The sequence below is a fragment of the Harpia harpyja genome, chromosome 4 (genome assembly GCF_026419915.1).
Source record: "Harpia harpyja isolate bHarHar1 chromosome 4, bHarHar1 primary haplotype, whole genome shotgun sequence".
Classification (NCBI taxonomy): Eukaryota; Metazoa; Chordata; class Aves; order Accipitriformes; family Accipitridae; genus Harpia; species Harpia harpyja.
In genome coordinates, this window is record NC_068943.1 from 75006537 (window position 1) to 75032979 (window position 26443).

General features: G+C 41.9%; 1 protein-coding gene across 2 annotated transcripts in view; it reads right to left on the reverse strand.

Annotated features, from left to right (window-relative positions):
• Positions 1–26443, reverse strand: part of UTRN (utrophin) — a 391603-nt gene that overhangs the window by 347649 nt on the left and 17511 nt on the right. The window contains exon 1 of one of the 2 annotated variants that reach the window (XM_052784809.1): positions 7957–8065. The exons of the other annotated variant lie outside the window; for it this stretch is intronic. Within the exon in view, the coding sequence (XP_052640769.1) occupies positions 7957–8050 (94 nt within the window). The 5' untranslated portion in view covers positions 8051–8065. Of the gene's footprint in view, positions 1–7956; positions 8066–26443 lie in introns of those variants that run through there. 2 annotated transcript variants of the gene reach the window in all.

The following is a 26443-nucleotide window of genomic DNA, read 5'->3' on the forward strand; positions in this document are numbered from 1 at the left end:
GTGTGCTGCAGAGGGGGGATGGGAGACAGGGCAGCATGCAGGAATAAGGAATGCCATGCCAGGACTTCAGCAAAAGGGGCTAGAAAACATCCACTACTTCTGCTTATGCTGGCTGTAAACCAGTCTTACTGCTCCTGTGGGCTACTTCAGTTGATGCCATTAAAAACAAGAGCAGTGTTTACACACAGAGCAGCAGAACATTGCATTTGCTTAGTAGCTGACCAGGACCATTTCCAAGATGCTGCAAATATTTAATGCAAGTCTGCTTGCCTCAACATAGGTTTTGTTTGTGTTGGGTTTAGAGTCACACACCATTAAGGGAAGGTACGAGGAAACACTGTCAGCCAAACCTTACTCCCAAAAGCATTAGCATATTTGCTAAATCATGTTTTGAATTATTTTCAGATATACTTAAGTTTGTTTCAGACCAAGAGTCCGTTTTTACCCTCTGGAAATTTTTGCACCATAGGTTTTTAAGCTCATGCTCTTGCTGAGGGTTGACTGCACGTGTCTGCCAAGAAAAGCCAGCTTTCCTCACAAAGAAAAAAACAATTCTATTTGAAGATATAATTTAAACAAGCAGGCTTTTTCATTCCCATTGGGGGAGGAGGGCAAGGATTTGGGAACGAAGGAGTGAAGTTGAGCCTGGGAAGAAGGGGAGAGGTAGGGAGAAGGTGTTTTAGTTTTTATCTTTGTTTCTCACCATCCTATTCTAATTGTCAAAAAATTAAATTAATTTTCCCCCAGTCAAGTCTGCTTTGCCCACGATCGAAATTGGTGAGCGATATCCCTGTCCTTATCTCAACCCATGAGCTCTTCCATCTTATTTTCTCCCCCTGTCCAGTGGAGGGGGGAATGAGGGAGCAGCTGGGTGGGCATCTGGCAGCCACAAAAGTCAACCCACCACATGGGTTGAACAGCAAACCTGTTTTGCAGAATCAAAGACAATATTAACTGCAATAAGGCACATCTACTACAATTCATACAGGAAAATCTTTCCCCTTAGCTCAGGGAAGAGGGTCAGATAAGATAGCAAACTAGTTTACATGGCCATAAAATAATTCCAGCTCAACTCCTGAGGGCAAACTCTTGAAGCTATTTTTATTGCTGTAAAAAATAATAAAACACCCACAAAAACCAAACCACCAAATACATAAAAAAACCCCAAACCAGAGAAATAAGATGGATGCTCTACATACATGAAAAGTGTATTATAGTATTGCACACTATCACTCATAAATCATTTAATTCTAACAATGAATGAAACAGCACTGTTTTCTGATACTAACCCATTGCCAAAATGAAATATCTCGAAAGGATAACATATCTTGCATTGTCAGCAATATCTTGGTTTCTGTTTCTATTGCAAAACCAATAAAATTACTTGGTTAAAACAAGCACTTTTTTTCCCCTTAGTCACTGATAAATTACTCAAAACCAAAAGCACTTCCAATAGAAGGCTGGCACTGTGCATTGAAGGGGGAATAACAAGCTGTTTGATTATTTTCCAGAATATACCACTTGACTATATTAAAGACAGGAATGAAACTACATCAGAATTAACTAAAAACACAAGAGGTATCCTGCAATTGGTTTAATCCTGTCTAGGTATTAGCACTTGCAACTCTTGCTGCTAACATTAACTTTTGTTTAATCTGTTCTGTCCACAAGTCAAACAAAAAGGATTAAATACTTGCTTTCATTTAACTGCCCAGCACATTTACTACTTACTTACTACAGCAAAGTGCACTATCAGTAAGTCATCATTTGACACTGGAGTTCAACAACATTTTCTCTTATTTTTATTAAACTGAGAAATGAGCTTGATCATTGTGGGAGACTCTACATGCATTCAAGATTACTAAACAAAAGGTTGAGGCATGTCCCCACAAGAAACTTACCTGTATAAACCACACTCGGAACCTTTTTTTTAAGCTACTGGAGTTACTGCTTGTAGATTAGATAAGGAATGCTCGCATGAGATTTCGTGGCAACAGATACAGGAATGATGGCGAGACATCAGGTGACAGCATTTTCTGCCTTCATTTTACACAGTGCTAAGAATCCCAGCATAAAACCTTCAATCTCAAATTGTCACCAGCAAGCTGAAGCTTAAACCTTACTCACTGAAGGCAAAACTACAACAAGAATTAGTAACAAATTACTCTGTCAAAAAATATAATGCAAGACCTACATTATAGAAAATCAGAGAAAACAGATGCTATTTAGTTATACAGATTAGTTTTCAAATATTCAATTCCAAGTTTGTATTTATTTCAGCAATTTAAAAGGTCATAATCTTATTTATTTGCTTTTGCATTAGAAGTGGAGAAATAGCAACCAACTTTCTAAAAAGGGGTGTGCCTGACAAATTTGACAAAAATCTGTATACAGACTGTATATACGAGAAAGTAGCTTTAGAGGGGATCTATTGTTCTACTTCCAGAAAGTATCGACTTTACTATCTCTTTGCTACCTTAAAAGCAGCAGTGGAAATAAATGTTTTCCTTACATATAAAAAGACTTAGGTCACACAAGCCAAGTAAATATTGATTTTACTATAGCTGAGCTGGGAGCAGAAGTTAATTTCAATGGTCTACACAGAGCATTTTATGAATTGCTTTAAAAATATTTCGTGTTACAGGATATTAAACCAGCTAAGAACCTTTTAAAATAATCTGAAGCTTAAAATGATTGAGCTGTACAATTCTAGCAGGGGAAAAGTATAGCTGAGAGAAAAAGAAGTGATATTAAAGGGTCTACTTCACCTGCTCAGGAAGCCCAGCAGGATGCTCTCTTTCAACCCAGGGCAAGCAGTCCTGAACGAAGCCTTGGTGTCAGGGAACAGCCCAGGGACAACCCCACAAAAGCGCTGGGCTGGAACCAGGCACCACCACAAGAGGGAACAAGCAAGGACAGGACCTGCCTGGTCACCACACACTATTTCTTTAGGAAGTTAGCCTCATTGCTAAAAAACTTGATGCACTCCTCCTTCTAGCCAGTTTACCAGAACAATGGGAAATACGTGATCTCTGACATGCTCATGGTTCCAGTATCTGCCCAGTTCTCTTTGCATCCTAGGCATACAACTGAACATAGCATCTATATACTGTAAGTTAGTATATCTCAGGCCCTAATTTCAAGTTAATCAGATCCAGAACAGTTAAGCAAGCCTGAACAATATTTTATCCCAATAAAGAGGAGATATTTCACAACTGCAGTACAAAATCCACACTGTAGGGAAATTTAGCGAGACTGATACAACCATCCTGCTTCCATCTGCACAAGTGATACTAAATGCTCTTTTAGCTGTCAAATATTACAGAACGCTGTCAGTGCACACTGCTGCGTGCCAGGTTTGATATGGGCAGACACAAGGGGAAAGCTATTGACTGTCACCCTGCTCAGTACAGAAGTCAGCCACCACATTTCCGAATTTCCACAGAGAACCCTTGAACCGCTTGTTCGCTGCTTTTCTCAACGCTTAGACAGAAATTAATCTCAGCACGTAATAAGTGTCAGAGTACAAGGCATCTCCTTCCCCTGCAGCACAAGCACAGTTTTTACCCACTGGAAGGATCAGCCAGGGAATTATTGCAATTCGCTTTCTCAGCCGCTCGCTTAGTGAAGATTAGAGCACACTCCACCCAGACGCCACACAAATTAGGTCACATAGCAGACTGTACTGCGGCCAATTCCTGCCCTATTCATCAGGGCGGAGGGCAGGAAGCATATGGAGACCTCCAGTTAAGGGTCAGAACATTTCAGTGAAAACATAAAAGTGAACCAGCGACAGATTATTCCCCAGCCAGAGGGAACAAGGTTTCTCCATACGGCAGAAGTGAGTCACAGGCACCACTCCATCCGACACAATGCAGAGGGGCACAGCCTGCATCCAGCAACAAAACACTCCCCTACAGTTTACAAAAGGGACGGTACTAAAAATATTTTCCACTTTCTCAGTATACATGTGCATGTAATAGTTTAATATACATAGGAAGAGTTTAAAAAAAAAAAAAAGTCCTTCAGAACCTTTAAAATAAGTTCACGTGAAGACCCAAAAGGCAACTACATTATATGATGTAATTACTAGGTAATCTGTTCCTACGCATTTCATCTACAACCATGCTGTATTTCAGAACACATCCTTCATCACCTGCTACCAAAAAGGAAATAGACCATTTTCATGTGTTTAAAGTCAGAGCAGTTTCAAATCAAACAGATTTGAGGTCCAGCACAGCTCTACCAAGCAAACTAACCAATCCAGGGCTTACAGTAACATCAACAATGCAGTAAATATTGTTACTATTGTAACAGCTTGTGGTCTCATGATTAATTTCAAGCTGCTATCAGTGCATATATCTTGTGGGAACATAGATAAATTCCTTCCCACCTGAAAGGAAGCTTTTCATTTGTAGGCTAGTGCTCCTGGGATTTCCAAAGGGAGGCTATTGGAGCAAGAAGGGAGACCCAAATGGTAACAGAAGCTAAATGCATAGTTTCAGAAGACACTATCTCAAACTATCAGTTTGCAAAATGCCTCAGTCATGTCATTGCCATTATTTCCTACTGCTATTAAAAAAAACCCCAACACTCCTTTTAATCACTAGGGTGAGGGCTGCACAACAATTAGCTCACACGATAAAATGTAAATTGAACTCTTTTGCTTCTGTTGACAACTGTATGAAAAAAAATAGTATGTACTAGAATATTGCTAAGATGCTAACACAGATTATTCAATTACCGCAGAGTGCTTTATTGGCTTCAAGAGTTGACATTTTATGGAAACAGTGCCACAGAGCAACTCCTTTCAGAAGGTTTCACAGAACTGGCATCTTCTACCTCCTTAATATAAGGTAAGTAGCCTCCCCTCAAATCACAGGGTGACATCCATCTGGGTAATGAGGCAACTGAGGTAGGAAAAAAAAAATTAAAAAAATTAATCACATCAAATACTGCTACACCAGTAGAGTATGTATATATAAATACAAGTACAAAATGGCCCAATAGTTTTCCTGGAACACTTTCAGAAGTTTTCCTGGAAGAATATAAATTATCTCCCATGACATGGAACAGCAATGAAGAAAAGAGCCCATTTGTTTGAACAGGTGAAGAAAGCACGCGATCCCTTCTTTTTTTCCCTCCCAGATAAAGAGCCAGTTTTGGTTCCAGTTAGGCACCATGCAGCCTACCAGTGCCACCACACTCCCAGCACCTATCACTGACTTGAGAGCTTAAAAAGTTAAGAGAGATTAGACATTTATAAAGAAGGACATCCCACTAGACGAGCTAAACTATTGTTTAGTATGTTTTAGGCCATAAACCAATCTGACTAAACATGCTCATGTTGTTTAGGTTTCAGAAGACAGAAGAGCCTTACCCATTTTGGTTTCACCTAAAAACTAACTAATTTACATTCACATACTTTATCAGATATGAGCTTCAACCTCCCTTCCTCCAGCCCCCACCAATTCTCACAACAAGCAGTGGACCAACAAAACCAAAGCTGCACCTCTGCCGACATCGCAACCTTCTCAGGCCAAGAATCACCCCTAAACCTTCTAGCCAGAGAGCTGCATGCAAGGTGCTTCCTAAACCTCTCCCTGTTATTTACATTCTGGATTTGTGTGAAAAGCAAAGGACGTGAAGAAGAAACAATTACACACACACATACCCCTCCCAACTTTTCCACCTGTTTTTTCCTGCTTCAATATTTCCAGTACCGCATCACTGAAAATTCTGTCCTCTCAGAGAAAGGCTTTTTTCCCCCCTCAGATTTAATTTCTTTTACTTTCAGTTTTTCTTTCTCTTGCTTTCCCTTCCATGCCTCTCACCTTCTACCTTTTTTCAGATTTTTTGCTCTCCTCTTTTCTGTGCATTTCCAACACAAGCCCTTCTAAGAAATATCCGAAGCCACAAGTGCCTCACAGCCTCCAAATACACAGTATTTAAAAAAAAAAAAAAAAAAAAAAAAAGAAAAAGAAAAAGAATGAGCAGGTGACAGTGAATTTGAGACTGTCACCCTCCTGGAAAGCAAATCTAGTCCTACACTTTATGGAGAGTAAGGAACGTTATAATGCAAGAGATTTCCTGGAAAAATCCTGCTGCTTGATTAAGAAAAATTATAATTGCAATATACCAGCCATGATATACATGCTTCTAAAAAACAGAGGGCTCTCAGCTCATGGGGAGTTAAACAGGCCTTAAGAAACAGTCAGTAAGCACTCTCTGCTCAATCATATAAAGCACCTGAGCAACTGAGTAGCTGCTACTCAACCAGGAGATTTACACCTTAGCCTAGGCCCAGTTAGGGCAGGCACCATCAGAGAAATCATCCATAGACACACAAACATCACCAAATATTATCTGTGTGCACACACTGGCACTTATATATTAAAAACACCTGAACAACAGACAGAAAACCTCAAAGAGATTGACCCCTCCTCCATTATCCCATAGATGAACTTTTTAGAGGTTTCACAACTAGTTTTCATCAGTTAATTGCATGACTCATTATAACACCCCAAGTTTCTGCTCTTCTAAAAATACAACAATAAAAGAATAAAGGAAAAAAAAATCCAAGAAATTGTCCTAAAAAACCCACACCGATACAGAGACAGAATAAACATTTTCCCTGAATGATGGCCAAGGTTAAAAAACCAAGCAAACTGATTTTCTCCTATTTCTAACTTTCCAAGTGTGATCAACTGCAGCTGTACCTCATTAGCAGGTTGAATACATGCAGATTTTGAAGAACACGAGATCTCTCCAACCTGTAATTTAGTGAGGTCTCCAGAATCAGTCAAAAGCAACTCCACTCACATTACTGACTTTTCTTGACAGTTTTGTCAGTTTTAACAGAGTTCAGACTGGGCCTTAAAGGAAAAGTTTCTGCTCTCAACTAAACTGGCATATATCCAAATCCACCTCATTGTTCTAGAAGCAAACATCCATGAGATCAGAGTCCCAGCCCATCATTTATTCTAAAGTTAGCCATTACGCTGCTACATCTTAAGAGAATTTTTGTTTCTCTTTCTAAAAACCCATATTCAGACTCCAGCTTTGTACCAAAAAACCACACCAAAAAATCAAGTCAAATGGACCAAATTCTCTATTGATCAGCAGGTTCTGCATCCACGAAGTTCTGACACCAATTCACAAAATAATCGGCCCCCATCTGTCAATTACTGTACATAAGCAGCAGATTCACAGGTACTAGGAATCCTCAAACTGCCTTTTCCATGCCGCTCTATATTATTTGGCCCTGGTCACAAAACAATAGAATAGTCAATCCATGAAATTTCAATTGGGATGGGTAGGAAAGGATGGCAGAAAGAAAAGGAAAGAGAAACATCCCCAATTTTTTCTCCACCAAAGCACCCCTCCCCAACATATTCTTTTCCAAATTACAGGAAATATTGCTCCCAAGAGATACCATCAAAGTGGAAAAAAACCAAAACTGTGAGGGGTGAAGGCACTGCTATAAGTATGTACATTCAAAAGTCCCAGAAGACACAGTAAGCAGAACTGTAGAGAATCAAACCACAACTAAAGACTGGAATCACTGTAACTTAATGCATAATTTAAGAAAATTGGGGGCATTAAGACTTTCAATCAGACAGAACAGCAATAAAACTAACGCCATGAAAAAGACAACGTTATAGGTGAAAGGGAAGCCCATGACACAAGCATTAGTTACGAAGAGGATCTTGCGGCTGCAGGTGTGATGCAGCCAGGGCTCACACAGCATTTGCAATGGAGCAGTGCCACAGAAAACAGCCTTTCCCTGGACTGTTTCCTGCCATGCCTTCCACAACCTGCTCCTGTTAGAGTCAGTAAACTTGAACAAAGTTAAGAAAAGCAGCTTGCATCAGGTGTAGAAGATAAAAACAGACCCACATGGCTGGATCCTTTCATCCACCCCAGCCTTGAAAGCATAGGTAAGCATGCACTCACCCGGCAGAGGGTAAGAGGTCTGCCTGTCGGTATCCTGAGGCACAGCAACCTTGTACTTTTTCCACACAACTTTTTGGGCTGTTTGAATACTCATGATCAAGCTCACTCTTTGAAAAACAGGAAAGTGAAGATGCAGAGGAAGTACACGCTAGTACCCACGCAAGAACTGCATGCCGGGATTCGAGGGGGAGGGAAGCACCGCTTTTCCTCAGAGGGTTCGACACATTCAGCCACACAGTGACTGACAAAACCATTCAGGAAACAAACCTTTTAAAAGGCTGCATGTAAACAAGTAACAGACTTCAAGCTAATTGAGGTGGGTTTTTTTTCCTCTTTAAAAACAGATGAATAAGCTGCTGTGCTACTCCTTATGAAAACAGAAGGACACTCCAGCTTTCAAAGCACCAGCAGGTTAAATTCTACATACAGAAAACAGGAAATAAGGTGGCAATTTTCGTTTTCTGTTCAAATCAACCTCTCTGGACAAATTCCCTACTCATTTTAAAAATCCTACATATATTTAGCATTTACTTTGCAAAAAGCTTGCAGTATTACCATAACACTTTTTCCACACATTCAATAGAATGTGAAACCAGAACAACTCTGCAAAGTGAGCATTCGCATCTTTTAACGACCATTCAAAAGAGCACAAGAAAATTTTAACACAAGATTTCAGCATAAAAAGGAAGTTCTACAAATAAACCTCCATGTCAAAAATTACAAGCTCTGATTAGGCATGCCATTTCCATCGTGCAGTAATTCCAAACAAGACAGACCACAGCCCATAAAGCAGAAGATTAATAATGTAAGGCTATGATAGCATCAGAGTTATTTTACAAGTGGGCCTTTAAACTGTGTTTACCACCGATACAGAAGGCGAATCCAATTCCCTGACCTTCAACATCCCGTTGCCAACTTTATAATCAAATTGAGAGGACTCCGAATTCTGTAGTTATGAAAGACATGCAATTCCAGATTACACGCTTTAGGATATTGAACTGTACAGATTTCCAATAGTCAGAAAAAAGTAATGCAAGAGGAGATTAACTATAACACAGATGTACAGGCACTATGACCGTAGAGGAGCTGTACACAAGAGAATTGGTTTCAAAAGCAGAAAGACACATGCTATTTGATTTGTCTGTCTCTCTGTATTATGCTATCAGACAACTGTTCTAAATACAGCTCTCATCTCTTCATTAATATTCAGTTGGGACAGTTTACTGTGTCACATACCAGACAGACACTGGAGGGGGGGTGGGAATCAAGATAAGATTTTTCTTCAAATTTCATTGGGGGAAGGAGCTGGTCTTATTTTGTTTTGTGGATTGGGGGGGTTCTTCCAGTTTTAAGGATTCCTCAAAGCTGAAGCCTGAAAGACGCACACAAAAGGAACAAAAGAAGTTTAATTTCCACGAATGAAGACAACCATACATTCAGGAGGCTAAAGCAGACATTTGTATCCAAACATTTCTGTGGACCATGCAAACAAGAGCAAGGTGCAAAGGTAATGACGTTTTAAAGCTAGGATTCCTATTTTAGAAACAAACAATGATGTATTTTGCCATAGCAAATACAAATATAAACCTTACTATGCCAAGCACTTCACAAGCACAAAACAAAAAGTCATTGCCAACTCTACCAAGCATACGATGACAGTTAGCGGGCAGCCACACACATACACCACAAGTCTTACCAACAGCACCTGAACTCCCTTTTTTCAGGTCTTGATGAGACTGGTCTGCATTCCCTAATAGCACTCCCCTGTTGATCCAATACCTCATCTCACCTTGGTCCCTGCCACTCCAAGATAAGGCCCATACACAAACAAATTAAGACTCTCTCCAGCAGACACCTGCCAAGACTGAAGGATAGGTACAAGTTTCAGGAGTTAGCTAGTTTGTTACAACACTTCTGGATTTCCCATTCCTCAACAAAGAAAAGGTGTGTGGTCAATGAGAGCGGTTAGGAGAAACACGAGTCTCTCTGAGCCTCCGTCAGTCTCAAACTTCATTAGAGGGGCTGAGGGAAACCACTCATTCACCAGAGATCTTCCAGAGAACCTCAGCTCTCAAGCTCTGCCTGCCACCAGCAACTACATCATGTACATGAGAGAAACTGCTTTTATCTAACAGCAAGTTTTACTTTGAAAATTGAACAGTTCAGTAAGAATATACACTGAGAATATTTATTAACTTAATAAAGGGGGTTTATTTGTTTGGTTTTAATTTAATCATAGTGCATCTCTTGCCTAAATGGAGATAGAATTATTAACATACATTAGTTTTGTGTCAGAACCCATCTGCAAAGAAGTTAGCTTTAGGATGGCAGGAATATTTTTTTTAAGCTAAATTTTAAAAAGTGAAGCTATGGCCTCTGCCAAAATCTGAAGTACTGGGTGTGAAATCCACGCATTAACCACAAGAGCTAGTAAGCAAAAGAGAAATGGAAGCTCTTGGGGAAAGTAATCTTCAAAGGCGGCAAAAGAAGTTTCTTTGCTTTTTTTAAATAAACTCAAGAATTCAACACACTAGCACACTTTCTACCCATAAACCACTTCATTCATTAGGAGAAGAAGATGGTCTTATTCCTACTACTACTGAATTCAACAGGCCATTTATTTAGCAGCTCTCTGACTGGAATATGTGCTCTCTTTTATTCACTCCGGTGTTGAGAGCAGTAATCAAATTTTGTACATACCACTGGCTCTATTATAGTTCAACAGCAGCTGGCTGGCTGCCTAGTCTTCTTATCATCGTGCAAGATAAAAAAGACCAGCCAAACAGACCAGCTGAAACTACAGTGGGAAGACAGAAGTAGAGCAAAGCCTAAATAGAAGTCTAGTAAGTAGAAATCACGTGTTTTTATGCTTGCCCATGTATTAAAAAACATGGAAAAGAACAAGGCTAAGCTTAACACATGACAAGCTTACTTTAACAGTTATCAGAAGGACTGGAGCTTAGATGGCAACTCAGTCCTTGTAGAAGAGGTCTGAATGCCACACTTCATACAAGAAACACTACCCATCAATAGCTCAGTCCACGCAGCAGGGAACAGTAAAGTGAAAAAGTATAGAGGTGGGGGAAAAAGAGGGGGAAAAAACTCCAGAGAACGGTATCCATTCATCTGAAGGTAAGCTCATAAATAGTTAAGATCACTTCTCTATCGCAGCTCCAGCACATATGAAGTCAGCACTGGTTCAAAGTAAAATTAAAGTTCACAGAGGCAAACAACAATGGTAGTGGAGAGCAACATCCTTTAATTATAAAAATCCCCTGTATGCAAGGCAGTCTAGAATGAGATTGGTTTCCATTTCTTCTTTGCCTTCTGGGAGCCTTCCAAGAGCCTTGAATGCCTTGACTCTGAGAAGAGGAAACTGGCTTCTTTTTCACAGCCTCCCTCCTTGTAGCTTTGTTCCCAGTAGGCCCTGGTTAACCCTGCTCTGAACTTCTACTCTTCCAGACAAGTCCACAGAGAAAGGCTTGGTTTATGGAGGAGGAAAATTCTTATGGGAGCAGAACAAGGAGATACAGAGTTCCTCCTTCACTTTCCTTTTCCATCACGCACAAGCCAAGAGCCTTCTCCTTCCTAGAGGAGCAGCACACTCTTTTGCCGGGTTCCTGTGCTACCTCTCTAGCCCTACCCTTTATAACACTGCTATAACGGGCTTCTAGTTAAGCGCTTCTCATGCTGTGGGACATTAACACCCCATAATTTTGTTCAGGATGTTTTATTTCACCACAACAACATGACAGGACTTTTTTTTGCTGGCCTGACAAACATGTTTTGAATTAGCAGACCACACAATGCTTGCTTGAGCAAGCAAACAAGAGAGCTTAGAGGGCAATGTTAAGGAGAAGGATGCTGGAAAGGCAATGACAGACTTAAACAGAAAGCAGCGTTTCAAGTTCCTGTTGCATTTTGATGGAAACAGGTCATTAGTTCAACCCCTGCTTCCAGGAAACCCAAAGCAACTTCAGATGGATAACAAAGAGGTTTTAGCATTTCTATTGAAACCTACTTTCACACAACAGGTTCACGTCAGCATAAAGCTTTCTCCTGGAGAGGGAAATAGCAGTACAGTAACTGCCCTCGCTACTGTGGAAGAGGAACAGTTTTCAGTATGGCAGCTGTTGGAGCACTGCAGTGCAGATAACACACAGATACTCTCTCAGTGCTCACGCAGGCAGCTCCAACAGCAAACCCTTCCAGCACGCAGTGCTTCAGCCATGCTGCACTTGACACACATGGTTCTTGTAAAGCTCTGTGGCTGCTGCAAATAACCAACTGACTCATCCTGCAAAGACATAACAGCAGCAACTGTAGATAAATTGTGACACCTTTCAGGAACCTCCACAGTTTTAGTTACTCTTTTTCCAAAGTTCCTCTTTTATCTTGGGGGGGGGCGCGGAATCCCTTTTTTCTTTTGTATAGATACTGAAGGGACTATTTTGAATGTAAATACTGAGAAAACCTGTGGAGCACATTATTATTCCAAAGGTGGTGTTTACATTCTAGTCATACCTGTGAAACCCAACCATGACACACAACCAGTACCCCCCTTTCACAAAACATCCTGGGCCACCTGTTTCCAGCAGCCCAGAGGAGTGACAACAGGTCCACAGGAGATGTAGGAGCCTTCTGCATTTTGCTTCTCATTTAAGATGCTGAGCACACCTTCCAAAACAAGGTTCCTGCCCATTCACAGGCACCTTTAATAAAATAAATCCTGATCAATCTATAATAGATGCACAGCTCAACACTTGTATGTCTGTATGCTGGGGCGTAACATATACTTCAGCAGGAGCCCTGCGCTGAACCCCGAGTGGCAGCGTGCAAACCCAAGCACAGGAGAGGGACCATCACTTCTGCTGCCCTGGCCTCTCCAAGCAGCCATCCTGGTGGTTTACAGTTCTCAATACCATTTGCCTTGGCAGCAGGCATTGCCCTGCTGTAGCAGGACAGACTGGGGACCCTGGGTTCAGCCCGGTGGTAAAGCAGCTGTGAGAGCTGCTGGTGGGCAACTCCACCTAGGACAGAGCACTGCCTTCAGCACACGCTGCAGCATCGGGAACTGCTGCAGGAAAAGGCACTCCCTCCAAAACACATCTCGCTCCCCTGCCCTCCGTGTGCCAGGACACAACCCAAAGCTTGGGAAGCAATGGCTTAGGCAAGCATATGAATGAGAAAATTTACTTGTACCTTCTCCTGTCACTCATTTTGTAAACGTCAGTTTGTTGCCTCCAAGAACAGAAACACCTCAAAGCTTCCTTCTAAATTGCACATGAATTTTTCCTCAGAAAGTGTCTTCTGATACATTCCATTCAAACTAGAAGATGTAGGTGGGAGGAATGGGAAACCTATAGGATTTCATTCTTAATTGCAGTTATGTAGGTGGTTTAATTTTGAACACACTTCCATAGGTATCCATCCTGGCTTGTTAGTTAAACATATTTCTGCTAACAAACTCTAGCCAGGATACACACTGATAAAGAATAAGAACGGTCCCATTAACACCGGAAGAGCAACTCAGAGCACTCCAAAGCCTGTATGTCAATGTGTCAAATACTCAGAGCCCCACAGGAGACAGCTCCTGCGTGGAAGGAGTCTCTTCCTCCCTGTTCACCAGCTACAGCAGCAAAGTACTAACCTACTAACCACCTTCTAACTTTAGGTACCACAAAATGAGACGAAGGAGGGGCTAAAAGCTCTAGATGCAACCATCCTGCCCACTTCATATACACGTATATAGACACACACATGTGCTATATACATACTCTGAACAGCAACAGACTTTACTAAGGCAACAGAAGCAGCTCTCCCCACACAGACCAAGCAGGGCTGTGCAGAGGTGTTGGAGTTTGCCTCAGGCTGGGCAGACGCGAAGCACAGTTCACGACAAAGCCTGGAGAGCAGCTCTGGAGCAAGCACACAGCCCTCTGCTTGCCAAAACCTTCAGGCATTTGCTGAGGATGCCTCTACCACCTAGTGCTGCAACCATGGCCTTCATCCTGAAAGCTAAAACCCTCATCTCCTACCACTGAGGGAGATGGAGGGGAGATAAATCACAGTTAAATCTATCACAGGCACATTTCAACAGTAGCGCAGTCAGAGCGATGACTGAGGCATTAGTAGTAGCAGAGTGCCACCAACAACTGCAGCTTCAAACATCTGGAAGTTTGGGGTTTTTAATGCCCTGTGACAATGCATGGGTGGTCAGATAACACCCTCTAAGACATTAACTTTTCAGCCGTACCATTCAGAGCACACTATTTATTTGTGTACTGCCACTGAGCTGTCACAAGTATACATATTTATTACCAGTCTTTTTAAAATTAGCATTAAATTTCTCCCACCCAGCCAGCCTACTTCCCTTCCCATTTGCAACAGTGTATTTTATTCATCCTTTTCCAAAACAAAAAGCCACAGAGAGCAGAGAAGGGGCACAGCATTGTGCAGAGCTGCTCTGCCTTCTGCAGGAACTGTTAACGAAGTCCTTTGAACTTCCCACAGTCACCATGCTGGGGATGGGGAGTTTTGCTCACCAGGGAAAGCGGGATCTGCGCAAAGCCTGCATGAGGAGCCCCAAGTCCCCCCACATTCCTTCCTTGAACCCCAAGAGTACTGTAGAGAGCTCCCTAAGCTAAACAGGCTGTCTTTTCCTAGTCTAGAAAGCTAAAAGTCAGTAAGAAACCATCAGAGGCACCCTAAAAGTAAGAAGGAAAAAAAAGTCTGTTCCCTATGGCTATATAGCTGACTGCAGCCAGCTCAGGGAGAACCTTCCTGTAAGCAGCTTCTTGGCCATTAGGACATTTTGACAAATATACACAAGAAGTTCGACTCATTTGTGCTGCCTGGAGTTAGTCGTTTAAGAATAAATACAGCAACTACAGAGAGAGGAGAGTGTTACACATCCAACACAAATGCATCTCCCATTAAACTCTCCACTCCCCAGAGGATAAACCTGTCTCCTGCCAAGGACCCAAAGTAAGCAACCCTCTTTCTGAAACACCCTTGCTGTTATCAGAGTCAAAAAGAAAAAAAAAAAAACAAAACATGCCTACTCAGCTCGGCACTGGAAGGCTGCGCTGGGTGTGCAGGACCTGGCACAGTGACACAGCACAGAGCCCGGGTGCGCGCACCCAGCCCAGGGTCCCGGAGCAGCACTGCAGCCCCTGGGGACCACGCGCTGCTCAGCCTGATGAGAGCGGGTGCCGCACTATTCCTTCTCCTGCACAATGCTACAGCCATGCCTCAAAATTTTTCAAACTACAGAAAACCCATCTTAAAATTACCTACTCTGCTGCCACAGTATGAGGCTTTACTTTCATGAAAGACCCCTTTACCAGAAGAAAAAAACCACCCAACTCCCCCCAAAAAACATATGCTCCAGCTCAATCCTCTTTAAAGCCTCCAGCTAACTGCAGACTTACTATACCTCAAGTTAATTTGTCCCAATAGTTAAATTGCACTCACTGCTAAAAGCTTACACACCACTTCACAATCTTTAGCCATCTCTTTTAAACAGCTACAAATTGCAAATCACCCTGTGTTTGTTTAAGGTTGCCAAGACTGCAACAAGGCCAGAGAGTATATTTCAATAGATAAGCCAACATCAGTTGTTTTGGTACATATAACACCCTATAAAGACTGTATTAAAAAAAAAAAATCGTTGCATCACAGTTGCCAGCTACTAGAAGTGCATCATTAAAACTATTGTTAAAATTAATGGCCGCCTTTTCCCCCTCCCTCACCAGTTAGCACAGCAAGAAAAAGGGTGAGGTAAAATCATGTCCTTTGTTAAATATTGAACCTACTGGAACCTGCAAAATAACTGATTATTAAACTAGTCTAAGGCTGAGGTCAGTTTACAGAGGACCATCACGCAGCAGCTATGGCAACACAGAGTCACCACGCTGTGCTGCCAACTAGCAATGGGAATCAGATAAGAACAAAAAGCAAAGCAACAAACAGCATCAACCTGCTTTCTTAGGGCCACAGAAGCAGAATTAAAGCTCTCAGAGGGAGGGCTCTTCAGTTTAGCACAGCATTTCTGTGTATCGAGGGACTAGGGACAGAAAAGAGTGTGGAAAAGAGACAAAGCACATGGCCTAACTGAACCATTATCTAGAGGGAGAAAAGACCCACACAGCTAAACATACACTAAAAAAAGCCCCAACCCTCTCTAAAAGTAACCGTACATACACACTCATATGCAGAGATCCAACACCAGTGAAAAGATAGGTGCACATCCTTTCCCAAATGAAGCACACCATCTCAAGCCACCTGCCCAGGTTCCCCACCAGAGGCTGGGGACCAGCCCACACATCAGCTGAAGGGGTTAAGTAATAGCTGCCTTAACAGGCACATCACTCAGCTCCAGCTAGCTAAAGAAGGCTCACACAAACCACCAGTGTGTACCACCAGTGGCGACATGGTGGCAAGAGGACTAGGCAGCGCAAGCAGCTGAGGGGTAGTAACTGATTCAATTTTGCAAGCCAGCAAAAGGTTACATGTTTACACCCTCACTTGTTTTCAAGAAATTTTCAGCAAGCTTTCTGTGCATACCCTTTGCAGGCTTCTGCCAGGTCAAATGGAAAACACTGGGCTCAGTGATTTAAGCTCAAGTGTGTGGAGGAGTAATTACCAAAGCTCTGCTGGACAGAAGGATTGCATTCTTTTGTTCTTCAAATGCCACCACCCACTAAGATATCATAATAAAACTCCCAGAAATCTTCTAAGCAAAGCCAGCATACACTGTACAGAAGTTAGCCTGCGATTACACAGTACCCATCTCAAAAACACCATCTGTACCTCTTGAAGTACTATGGTACAATGATGAACTCTGCTATTGCTGCCACCACCAGTATGGCTTTTGTCACCAACATAACTGTTAGTTGAATTTAAAGCTTAAATCCTGCGAAGGCTGAGATAGAGGCCACAGGTACAGTAAGTTCCAAGATATCTTCCTGTGCAAGACTGAACGGCAAATCACACTGTCCCAAGCCAGAAAAATGAAGCCACAAGACACAATTCCTGCTTTGCAATTACTGTGACGCAACACATGCAGCACAGCATTCCTGCATAAATATTTAATGTCAACGATACACGTTTACTAGCTGATTTTAAAGCAATGTGAGGGTTAAAAACAGATGCACACTATACTAACAATGTTATTGGTCACCCTACCAAAGCATCACACCTTAAACTTGAAGTGTGAGCAGGCACACAGTCTCATCCATGGTCTCAACAGCAGCTTGTCTGCTATTCATCCCTCCCATTTTATACTATCAGTTATGAAGATATCTGACTCTTACTGCAACAACCTTACAACAGGCTCAATAAAATTTCACATTACTTTGACAAAAACATTTTAAAGCTGAAGCCTTTAAATTCAATGGGAAAAAAGCAAATTCTTAAGTGTCTTACCCCTCCTGTTTGACTAAACAATGACTGCTTTCCTGTATTTTAAAAATATCTATATAGTGAGTACGCTCACGATTATGAGTACATGAGTATGTAATATAAGTAACTTTGAAGAAAAGTTTTTGCACCAAAGTGGATAGATTGAGATTCTGAAACACCACACACCATCCTGTGTGTTTGGGACCCTCACTCCATTCAGCAGCTGGGCTTTTATAACCCCACAATCTCCCTAGCATGCAAAGCAAAGCACTCCGAATGGCACACCATGTTTGCCGGTTTGATCCTTACTTTGTCTTGTCTTCCTAAGCTTGTTTAGAGGTGTACTTTTTTAAAAGTCTTTATAGGCTGGTAAAATTCCAATACAAATAAAGGAGGAAGAGAACAACAAAACACAGAAACAAGTTGCATGGCAGTTGTAATTCACTCAAACACACGAGTGTGCAGCCCTCCAGGCTCTTTTGTTACTCTGCCTTCAGCTTGCCCTAGATTTGAGCACTTCTCTATAATACCTGTATTCAACCAGGCGTCAGACTGTGATCATTACCAATAATTTAATAGCTAACTGTAGTATTCCCACAGCTATGTAGTCATATAAACTTCTCTATTATTTATGCAGTTCCCTCATTCTAACTGTATGAATGAAGCATTATAAAACTTCATTGCTGCTTTGTTTTTTTTTTAATTAATCCTTTTTGTGTGTTTGTTTTCTTTAATCTGATTGTAGGTGCTTTTGTTTGTTTGATTTTTAAAAATCAGTTTGAGCTCCGACACATTCTACTCCCTGTAACAAAGCTTGTGTCAAAAAAAATCACTTTCTAATCACAAAAGTACTTCAGGTCAGCCACAGAAAAAAGCCAAACCCCCATTACATATTATCTTCATAAACATGTTAGGGAAAAAAAAGGGGATCCCCACAATAAAGACCTTTACAGCTTAGATTGCAAGATAAGCAAGGCAGTTTAGGAGAAGGGTGGCAAGGTTCAGAAACAGAACTTCATACAGATGCAATTAAATTGTTTGCAATGTTACTTAATAACATAAAAAAACCAGCAACTATCTACCTTTGGTAAAACTTGCATTACTGAGTGTATGCGAGGCCCTGGGTCATTGAAAAAGTAGCTCTAGGGTAGATGCAGCCAAATGACCACAAAGAGTCAAGAAGCTACACTACCCAGCAGTTTTTAGAAATCTGTTTTAACCCTAAATCCTTTACATCCAACTAACTGGCCCCAGCCTTGCTGTTTTCCACCACCTATCTTTCTCCCCACTTGCCTCCATATACTCAATTACTCCTCCTGCAAACAACAAAAACCTCACTACTGTTAAGAAAAAAAAAAAAAAATCAGCTCTCAAAGCAAATCACAAGACAGTTCATTCAGTCTTCTCACTCCCACATGATCATCAGGTGCTGTCACAGTAACCATCTTGTACCTCCCATTCCACCATAATTCCACTTCACCTTCTTTGCCTTGTTCTACCCCTGAGCTATACAGCTGTTAATCAGTTTTTTGACCCTCCATCAGGAGGGTCAAAATCAATGAGGCAGGCCAGTTCATTGCACCCCAGTACAATCCCAGCGAAGCAAGCATAAATCCCTACCAACATCAAAAGTAAATACTGCACGCCCCTCATTTTGTCTCTTGCATGCAAGATCAGGCAGCTGGGACGGAGAAGCAGCAGAGAACAGGACATGCCCAGGGTCAGCACCAGGTGTGACCACTGAACTGCTCCCACCAGCACACAAAAGCAGGTACTGGCAAACATGAGGGGGGAGAACATTGTCACAATAGATCTAATTTGTACGTGTCCTATGATGGCATTTCAGCAGCCAGCGAGACCATGACTCATAGCCACCCCCAACACAAGGTTTCTGGCTAAGCCCAGCTCAGCCAAAGAAGAGCTTTGCCAGCTCTGTCTGACAAACAAGCCCAGAGAAGTGCCCAGGGCCTGTCCCAGCCCTTGCTGCCTTCCCTGAGAACCAGCTGGAATTGCTCCAACACATTTCAAACTCTGTATTTCAGTATTTGGTAGAGGAGGAGGAGGACAGTACAAGGATATGTGTCCACCTGTAGACAGCAAGAAATTTGTGACTACTACAGGAACAGCCAGAGCTCCTCTCAACTACCATCATGACCACTCATTCAATTCCCCGCACCCTCAAGAGCCAGTTCCAGCCAAAAACACCAAGGGCACTCTAATGATGGAGTTGGTTTGCCATTTGTTCCACTGCTTCAGAAAACCAGTCTCAACAATAGCCGACTTCCAAACTAAAACCACTGCTCCAACCAGGACATCTGCTGGGAAGCCGTGCTGGGGCAGCGGTGACGACAGGAGGGAATTCCTCATGTCTCGCTCCTGAGCCACAGCCTCTAGCCGCAACCCATCCCATGGCCCACCTGTCCCTCAAAGCCAAAGGATGGATCACAGAACTTATTTGTGTTTTCCCCTCCCCTAAATCCCATCTTCTGTTACAGAACAGGAGAGCCATAAGATTTTTTATGGTTTGGGAGGATACAAGGCAGGAAGGTTCAAGCAGCAGCAGCAATCCCAAAACCACACTGGGCTTGGGAGATGGAAATGGAGGAGAAGGTGAGGGCTTCCAATCCAGCCCACCAATTACAGAAATTATACAGGGCTCCTGCAGGAATCAGAAGTTTCACAGCTTCAGCCAGGCTTCTTTCTGAAGGTAAAAAGGTCAAACTTTATAATCAAGCTTCATGGCTAATACCACTATGAAAACAAGGAAGTTTCCATTTCATCTGCTTCAACTTGCTCTACCCCAGAGGTTCCCAATCCAGCATGCTGGCAGTTGTCTATAATCACAGCCAGCTGCAACAGGCTTTCTTCACTATCAGTAAAAAATTAAACAGATATTAAACTCCACTCTAAAAAATGCTGTATCATCCTAGAAAAAAAGAAGGAAAAAAAAAACCAGCACACATATCAGGATAACCTTAGAAAGGCTTGGTAAACATTGCAAGTACAAAATAACAATCTCACCCACAACAACTTCACTGAAATGCAGCAGAAGTGTTTCAGCCCTGTCCACCTGAGCAGAAGTTCTCCAAAGTTATTTTGGAGTAAGCCAAGTGTCTTTTAACATAACCCAGGTTAGAAAACATGCATTGCCAAGATCCCCTTCATCCAAAGATCTTCTAGACAGCATCACTGTAATATCCTAGTACCTTCCAACTAAGCTCTGTCGAGAGTTTAGCCCTCTAGAGTCAAGTCTCTCCTCCCCTTCTGACACTGGAACAGCACAAACAGCAGCAAATGATAGACAAGGAAGGAGGGGGCGGGATGGATCACCACACATAGACATCCCTTGTGTCTATATACAAAATCCATTACAAAAGTGGAAGCTAGGCAGACTAGAACAACTGTGTGTCTCATGTTTGCGTTAACAAGTTATTGCCAGACCTCTGAATAGGATTTATGAACAATGCATGCAGGAAATGGAAGAAAAAATCATAAAGCAAAGATCTCTTGTCAAAAAAGCTGGGCACATGGTGGTGAACTTACAACACAGTACAAACAGAAACCACAAGGAAGCCATATACATGATGCTTAAAGGCTGAGTTAAGTTTTGATTTCAACAAAGCCAAGCTCACAGGAGCAAGCCCAGCACAGCTACCAGCACAGAACTGCACAAGCCTACCCAGCTGGGTGGGGACATCTTGCTGAGAGTGAAACTAAGATTTTCCAGCAAGTTGATGAAATCACCACTATCCCTGCTCATTCAGTTGAGCAATTCAAACACAACTTTCACACTCACATACACAGGTAAGAAAGTACACAGACAACGAAGGAGATGGAAACATACAGGACGACAGGAAAATTTAGCTAGGAATTTCCAAATTCAGACCCTGACCATCAGATGAGACGTAGTGACCAAGTAGAAAAACAATTACCAGCTTTTCGTCAGCAGAGTTGGAAGGAAGTGGTGAATCTACCTGCATCTCCAGAGTCCAGATGCAAATGTCCATACATTGCACATATAAAAGAAACTGATGGATGTCAGAAAATGAAGACACCCATAAGAAACCTTGGGAGTTAACCTTACCAAGCATGCAGAGTAACTGAACTCATGAATAATAAATAGTTATGAGAAGTGTTTGAGATTGCTTTTCATTTGAGATATCAGAGCTGGCCACGAAAATGGGGTGGCTTGGGAGTGGAGGGGAAGCAAGAAAGAAGTGCAAATAAATATTATTCCACTGAGACCGGATATCTGAATTCCCTCAGTTGTTTGCCCGAGATGCACTTTTTCTTGTCTGTACCTACTCCATGAAGCCTCTGACCACTTGAAGCTAGCATTCAGCAGCAAGAACATCCTCTGTCTGCCACTTCTGAATCTCTCTCCCTCCTTATGAGCCTTTTTCTGGATGACACAGAAGATTTACCTTTAGCTCAGTTACAGCATTGCTTTTTAAAAATAAGTGAATAAGCAAGAATACATATTCTCCACCTCACATTCATTCTGGAGGAAAACATTCCAGTGACAACCTAGAGAACTACCTCTCAACTCCAAAAGTAAGTTCTGGGGAGAAAAAGAAAAGAAAAAAAATAAATCAGAGGAACTTAGGGCAGTGTGCAACAATTCTTATACCAAATCTCAGATAGGTTTAAAAAAAAAAAGTTAAAAATCACCAGGTTTCTATTAATTGTTATAATTCAAGATTTAACAGTCACGTCTCCTATATCCCCGAATGCCCAGGAACCCCCTGCACAGTCTGGATGTGCCATCCCCTAAGAGTGGTCCAGCTGTATCAATGATGCGCCTCTGAGCATTCACACACATGCTTGTTGCTGGCTGCCTCCAAGTCACCCTTGCTAGCAGGGGACAACTCGAGCTGGGGGTGGAAAAGCTGCCTCCGCCACCAGCTGGTGGGGGGGTAGGGATTCAGGTTGCAAGAACTCCCACCCCAACATGTGATGGAAGAAACACAGACACGTGCTTTAGTATGAACTGAGGATTTACCATCCTCCCAAGCAACCAACTGGAAACACCTCATTAAAGACAGACTTCTAAATCTCAGATTCATACACCACTGTATAATTATTCTCAAGTTGAAAGGGTTGCATAATTTCTCAGGAATTTCACCATTTCCAAATGGAAGTCCCAGAAGGGAAAATATGTACAGGTCTACATATATATATATATATATATATGTGTGTGTGCACAGGTATATACATCTACATATAACTCTGTCTCTCTTATCTTTAAGCATACAAAAGAAAGATGACAAAACCCCAACCCCACCCCAGTGCATCTTGTTCACTTAAAAAACACTGCCTTATTTTGCAGCTGTGCTTTCGTACATCAGGAAGAAACACCCAAGCTAGAGGTGCGTAATTACATTTCTATTTACTTTACCATTCAGTTTATGAGGGGGAGGGGCAGGAACAGGAGCATTTCTTAAAATATGTCATTCCCTGAGGGCTCAAACTCATGAAACATGTTTTTTCAGAAACAGTTTTTTCTTCCCTGGAACTCTCTCATCTCCATTCCCTGACCCTTACAATAACTTCAGTGGGTACAACCCATCACCTTGCTTATCCCAGACTAATGTACGTAGTATTCGGTATTTTATTTGAGCTGGTTTTGCCGCTTAACAGAAATCTTGTTGCCTTTCTCTCAAAGTTAGTCACGGGTGACACCTACCTACACAGTTACTAGTTATAACTAAAAACAAGTTATAGGAGCATACTAATCTTTGAAAGCTCTACCTTCTTTCAACTTTGAAGGCATTAGTCCACATCTGCAGTGAGAAAACAGAGAAAAGAGCAGGAAGTCAGGGTAAGCTTTTTTGTTTGTTTTCTTTTACGATTTGTTTGTTTTCTTGAAGAAGAATAGGCTATAGTGCTAAAGATCAAGGCTGATCTTCCTGGATCTTCTTGATACTTCCCCGACAAAGGCACAGATCAAAGTTATAGATAACCTGAACATTACATGCATCTGTCAAGCCCAGGGTCTGTGACAATCAACAGTGCAGAAGAGAGGCAAAGACAACACCAATTTTACAGTTTTCCCTTCTGATTAAGAGAAAAGGAAAAAAACACTATTCTGCAGTATAAACAGGCCTCATCTGCAGAGAAAACAATTTGTTAAAAATCACTAGCTACCGTTGTGATATGGTGACGCAAAATTATAATTATAGCATAAAGAAGTCTTTAGCACTTCAAATTTCAGCTGGATGCGCATCCTAAGGAACACCCTCCCTTAATAGGATAAAAGATCTGTTTGATAAGGCAGCTCTGATGTTAGGTTGAAAAACATAGTCAAGAGAAATGTTAAACCTTTGAAATATACAGGATCATTCACTGAAGGAACCCAAGACACAGCACTCAGAGTGGTAACAGGAGAGATTGTCCTGGTTTCAGCTGGGATAGAGTTAACTGTCTTCCTAGTAGCTGGTACAGTGCTATGTTTTGAGTTCAGAGCGAAGAATGTTGATAACACTGATGTTTTCAGTTGTTGCTCAGTAGTGTTTAGACTAATGTCAAGGATTTTTCAGCTTCTCATGCCCAGCCAGTGAGAAAGCTGGAGGGGCACAAGAAGTTGGCACAGGACACAGCCAGGGCACCTGACCCAAACTGGCCAACGGTGTATTCCATACCATGGGACGTCCCATCCAGTACAGAAACGGGGAAGTGGGGGGCAGGGATTCGCCGCTCGGGGGACTGGCTGGGTGTCGGTCAGCGGGTGGTGAGCAATTGCACTGCGTATCATTTGTACATTCCAATCCTTTCATTATTGCTGTTGTCATTTTATTAGTGTTATCATTATCATTATTAGTTTCTTCTTTTCTGTTCTATTAAACCGTTCTTATCTCAACCCACGGGTTTTGCTTCTTCTCCCGATTTTCTCCCCCATCCCACTGGGTGGGGGGGAGTGAGTGAGCGGCTGCGTGGTGTTTAGTTGCTGGCTGGGGTTAAACCACGACAGAGATGAACCATTGCAAGCAGTCAGCTCTACTGTCAGATGGCAACACAACTGAAATGAGGAGGTTTTTAAAGCAATTCAGCGGCCCAAGAAATTCCACCAACTGCGAACCAAGTTCAAGAGAACTAAACACATGGAAAGTTATAGCTGCTTCTTTACTCTTACCATCTCTCAGCAGAAATAACTATAAGAAATAAGAAGGGGTGGAGGGAAGGACAAAGTAGTAGAGGGATGGAAGAACACCACACAAGAAAAAAAAACACCATACTAAAATTCAGTACCTAGATTAGACTTAACTGCAAAACAAAATCAAGGTGGTTCTTAAATAATGAAGTGGATCCAAATTTATTAGCAGGTATTTTAAACACACTACAAGCACACAGCTTCTACCAGCCAGTTCCATCGCCCAATACCTGCTAGACACAACAGCTTACTAAACACTTCGTACATTATGTGTAGAAACTGAGGGTGGGTGGGGAGGGTGGGTGTCTCCACCATTGTGTTTTTATATTAAGTTGGAAGAGGCTTCTAGGGCATTTCAAGCATTTCCACCTACTCCCCATTTTTATGCATCAACACTGATCCTCGTGTGCTAGAAAGCTTGCCAAGAAGTCATCTCTTGGGGTTAAATTTTAACAGACCATGTTATATTTGCATAGGTCTGGTTAATGAAGAAATGACTGGCAGGGAGTATAATATCCTGACCTTCTGTCATGAATTTTAATTGCCTACAGATGGTTAAGCTTAGCCCTACCTTCCCACCTGAAAATATCCACACAGCTAATTTCCCCCTCAACCTCATGTAGCATAGCTGGCATTTCATTGAGCCCATTGCTGCACCCATGAGTTACCTGTCATGCATCCTGCAGTGGATGAAGTGGAGCAGTGGGTCAGGTGTGACCCACACATGGAGGAGCCACAATAGGTGTTAAGCTGGAATTACTCTGCCCTTACCCAATTGAAGAATTCCACCTGGCAACGCCACAGCCACTGTAAATCAAGTCATTTCTAACAGCCAGCCCTGTTGTTCTGACTGTTATGATCTCCATCACTCTTCTAGATTCATCAAACTTTGTTCTTCAAAGTGAATTATTCCTCATCCCCAATGCAGGCTCCCCCTCCTCCCAGGCAGGTTGCCACAGAAGAACAAGGCCATTCTAAGAGGAAAGTCAGCTTGGAAAAATTAAGGAAAGGAAGCAAGAGCCCTTAAAATCTCTCCATGAAATGAAGAATTTCACTTCAGCTGGAAAGTGAGAACCTTTGCTTCTACAGCACATTAATGCCAATAACAACTCAGAACAGACCAACTGATTTATCAAAGTTGAGGCCCACTTGCAGTTTATGAAAAACCTTTAATAAGGTCTACAAAATACAACTACTTGAATTTCAGTGAAACATAGATATCCATTGGAGGAGGTACAAAGCTTTTCCCCTGTATAAGCAGTTTTTAAAATAAAGGTCTGATCGAATAAACGACAATCCCTAACACAAGATGCCTTTGCAGAATCACACATTGCCAGATTCAACTCTCAACATCCTTATTCAGCACATTTTATATGTGCCTTTTTTTTTAATACGCACTTTTGCAAAGAAACCACTAACTTTGCATAGAGCAGGTTGCAAGATCCTGAAAGATTTTCTGCCAAACCTCTTCTACGCTATGGTGTTAATTCACCACATAAATATTCAAAGATATTCTTGAGTAACTGCCATAAGAACACTCTCTTCTGTAGCTACACAGCTACATCCGTGCTTAGCTCACTGCACTAACGCTCTGCCCTGGCATAGAAATGCAAGGCTAGGTTCTACAAATTTTTCTGAGAATTTGACAAAGTTCCACTAAGACAGGAAAGAAAAAAAAAAATCCCAAGAAAAAGCAAGTGATGTTGGTCACCTCAGGACACTTTCATCCCTTGTTATTTAGCTGCCTAGTGTAAAGCAGGAACCCCCAAATTTTCCTTGTAGATGGAGCATAAAGCTCCCTTTGACTACCGCTTCCACATTTTTTTACCCAACAATCCAAAGACAGACCTGAAAAATTCATGTCAGGATGAGTTTCTATATGCAAGGGGACAGACAGAAAGGCAACCACCCTATACTTCAAGAAAGAATCAC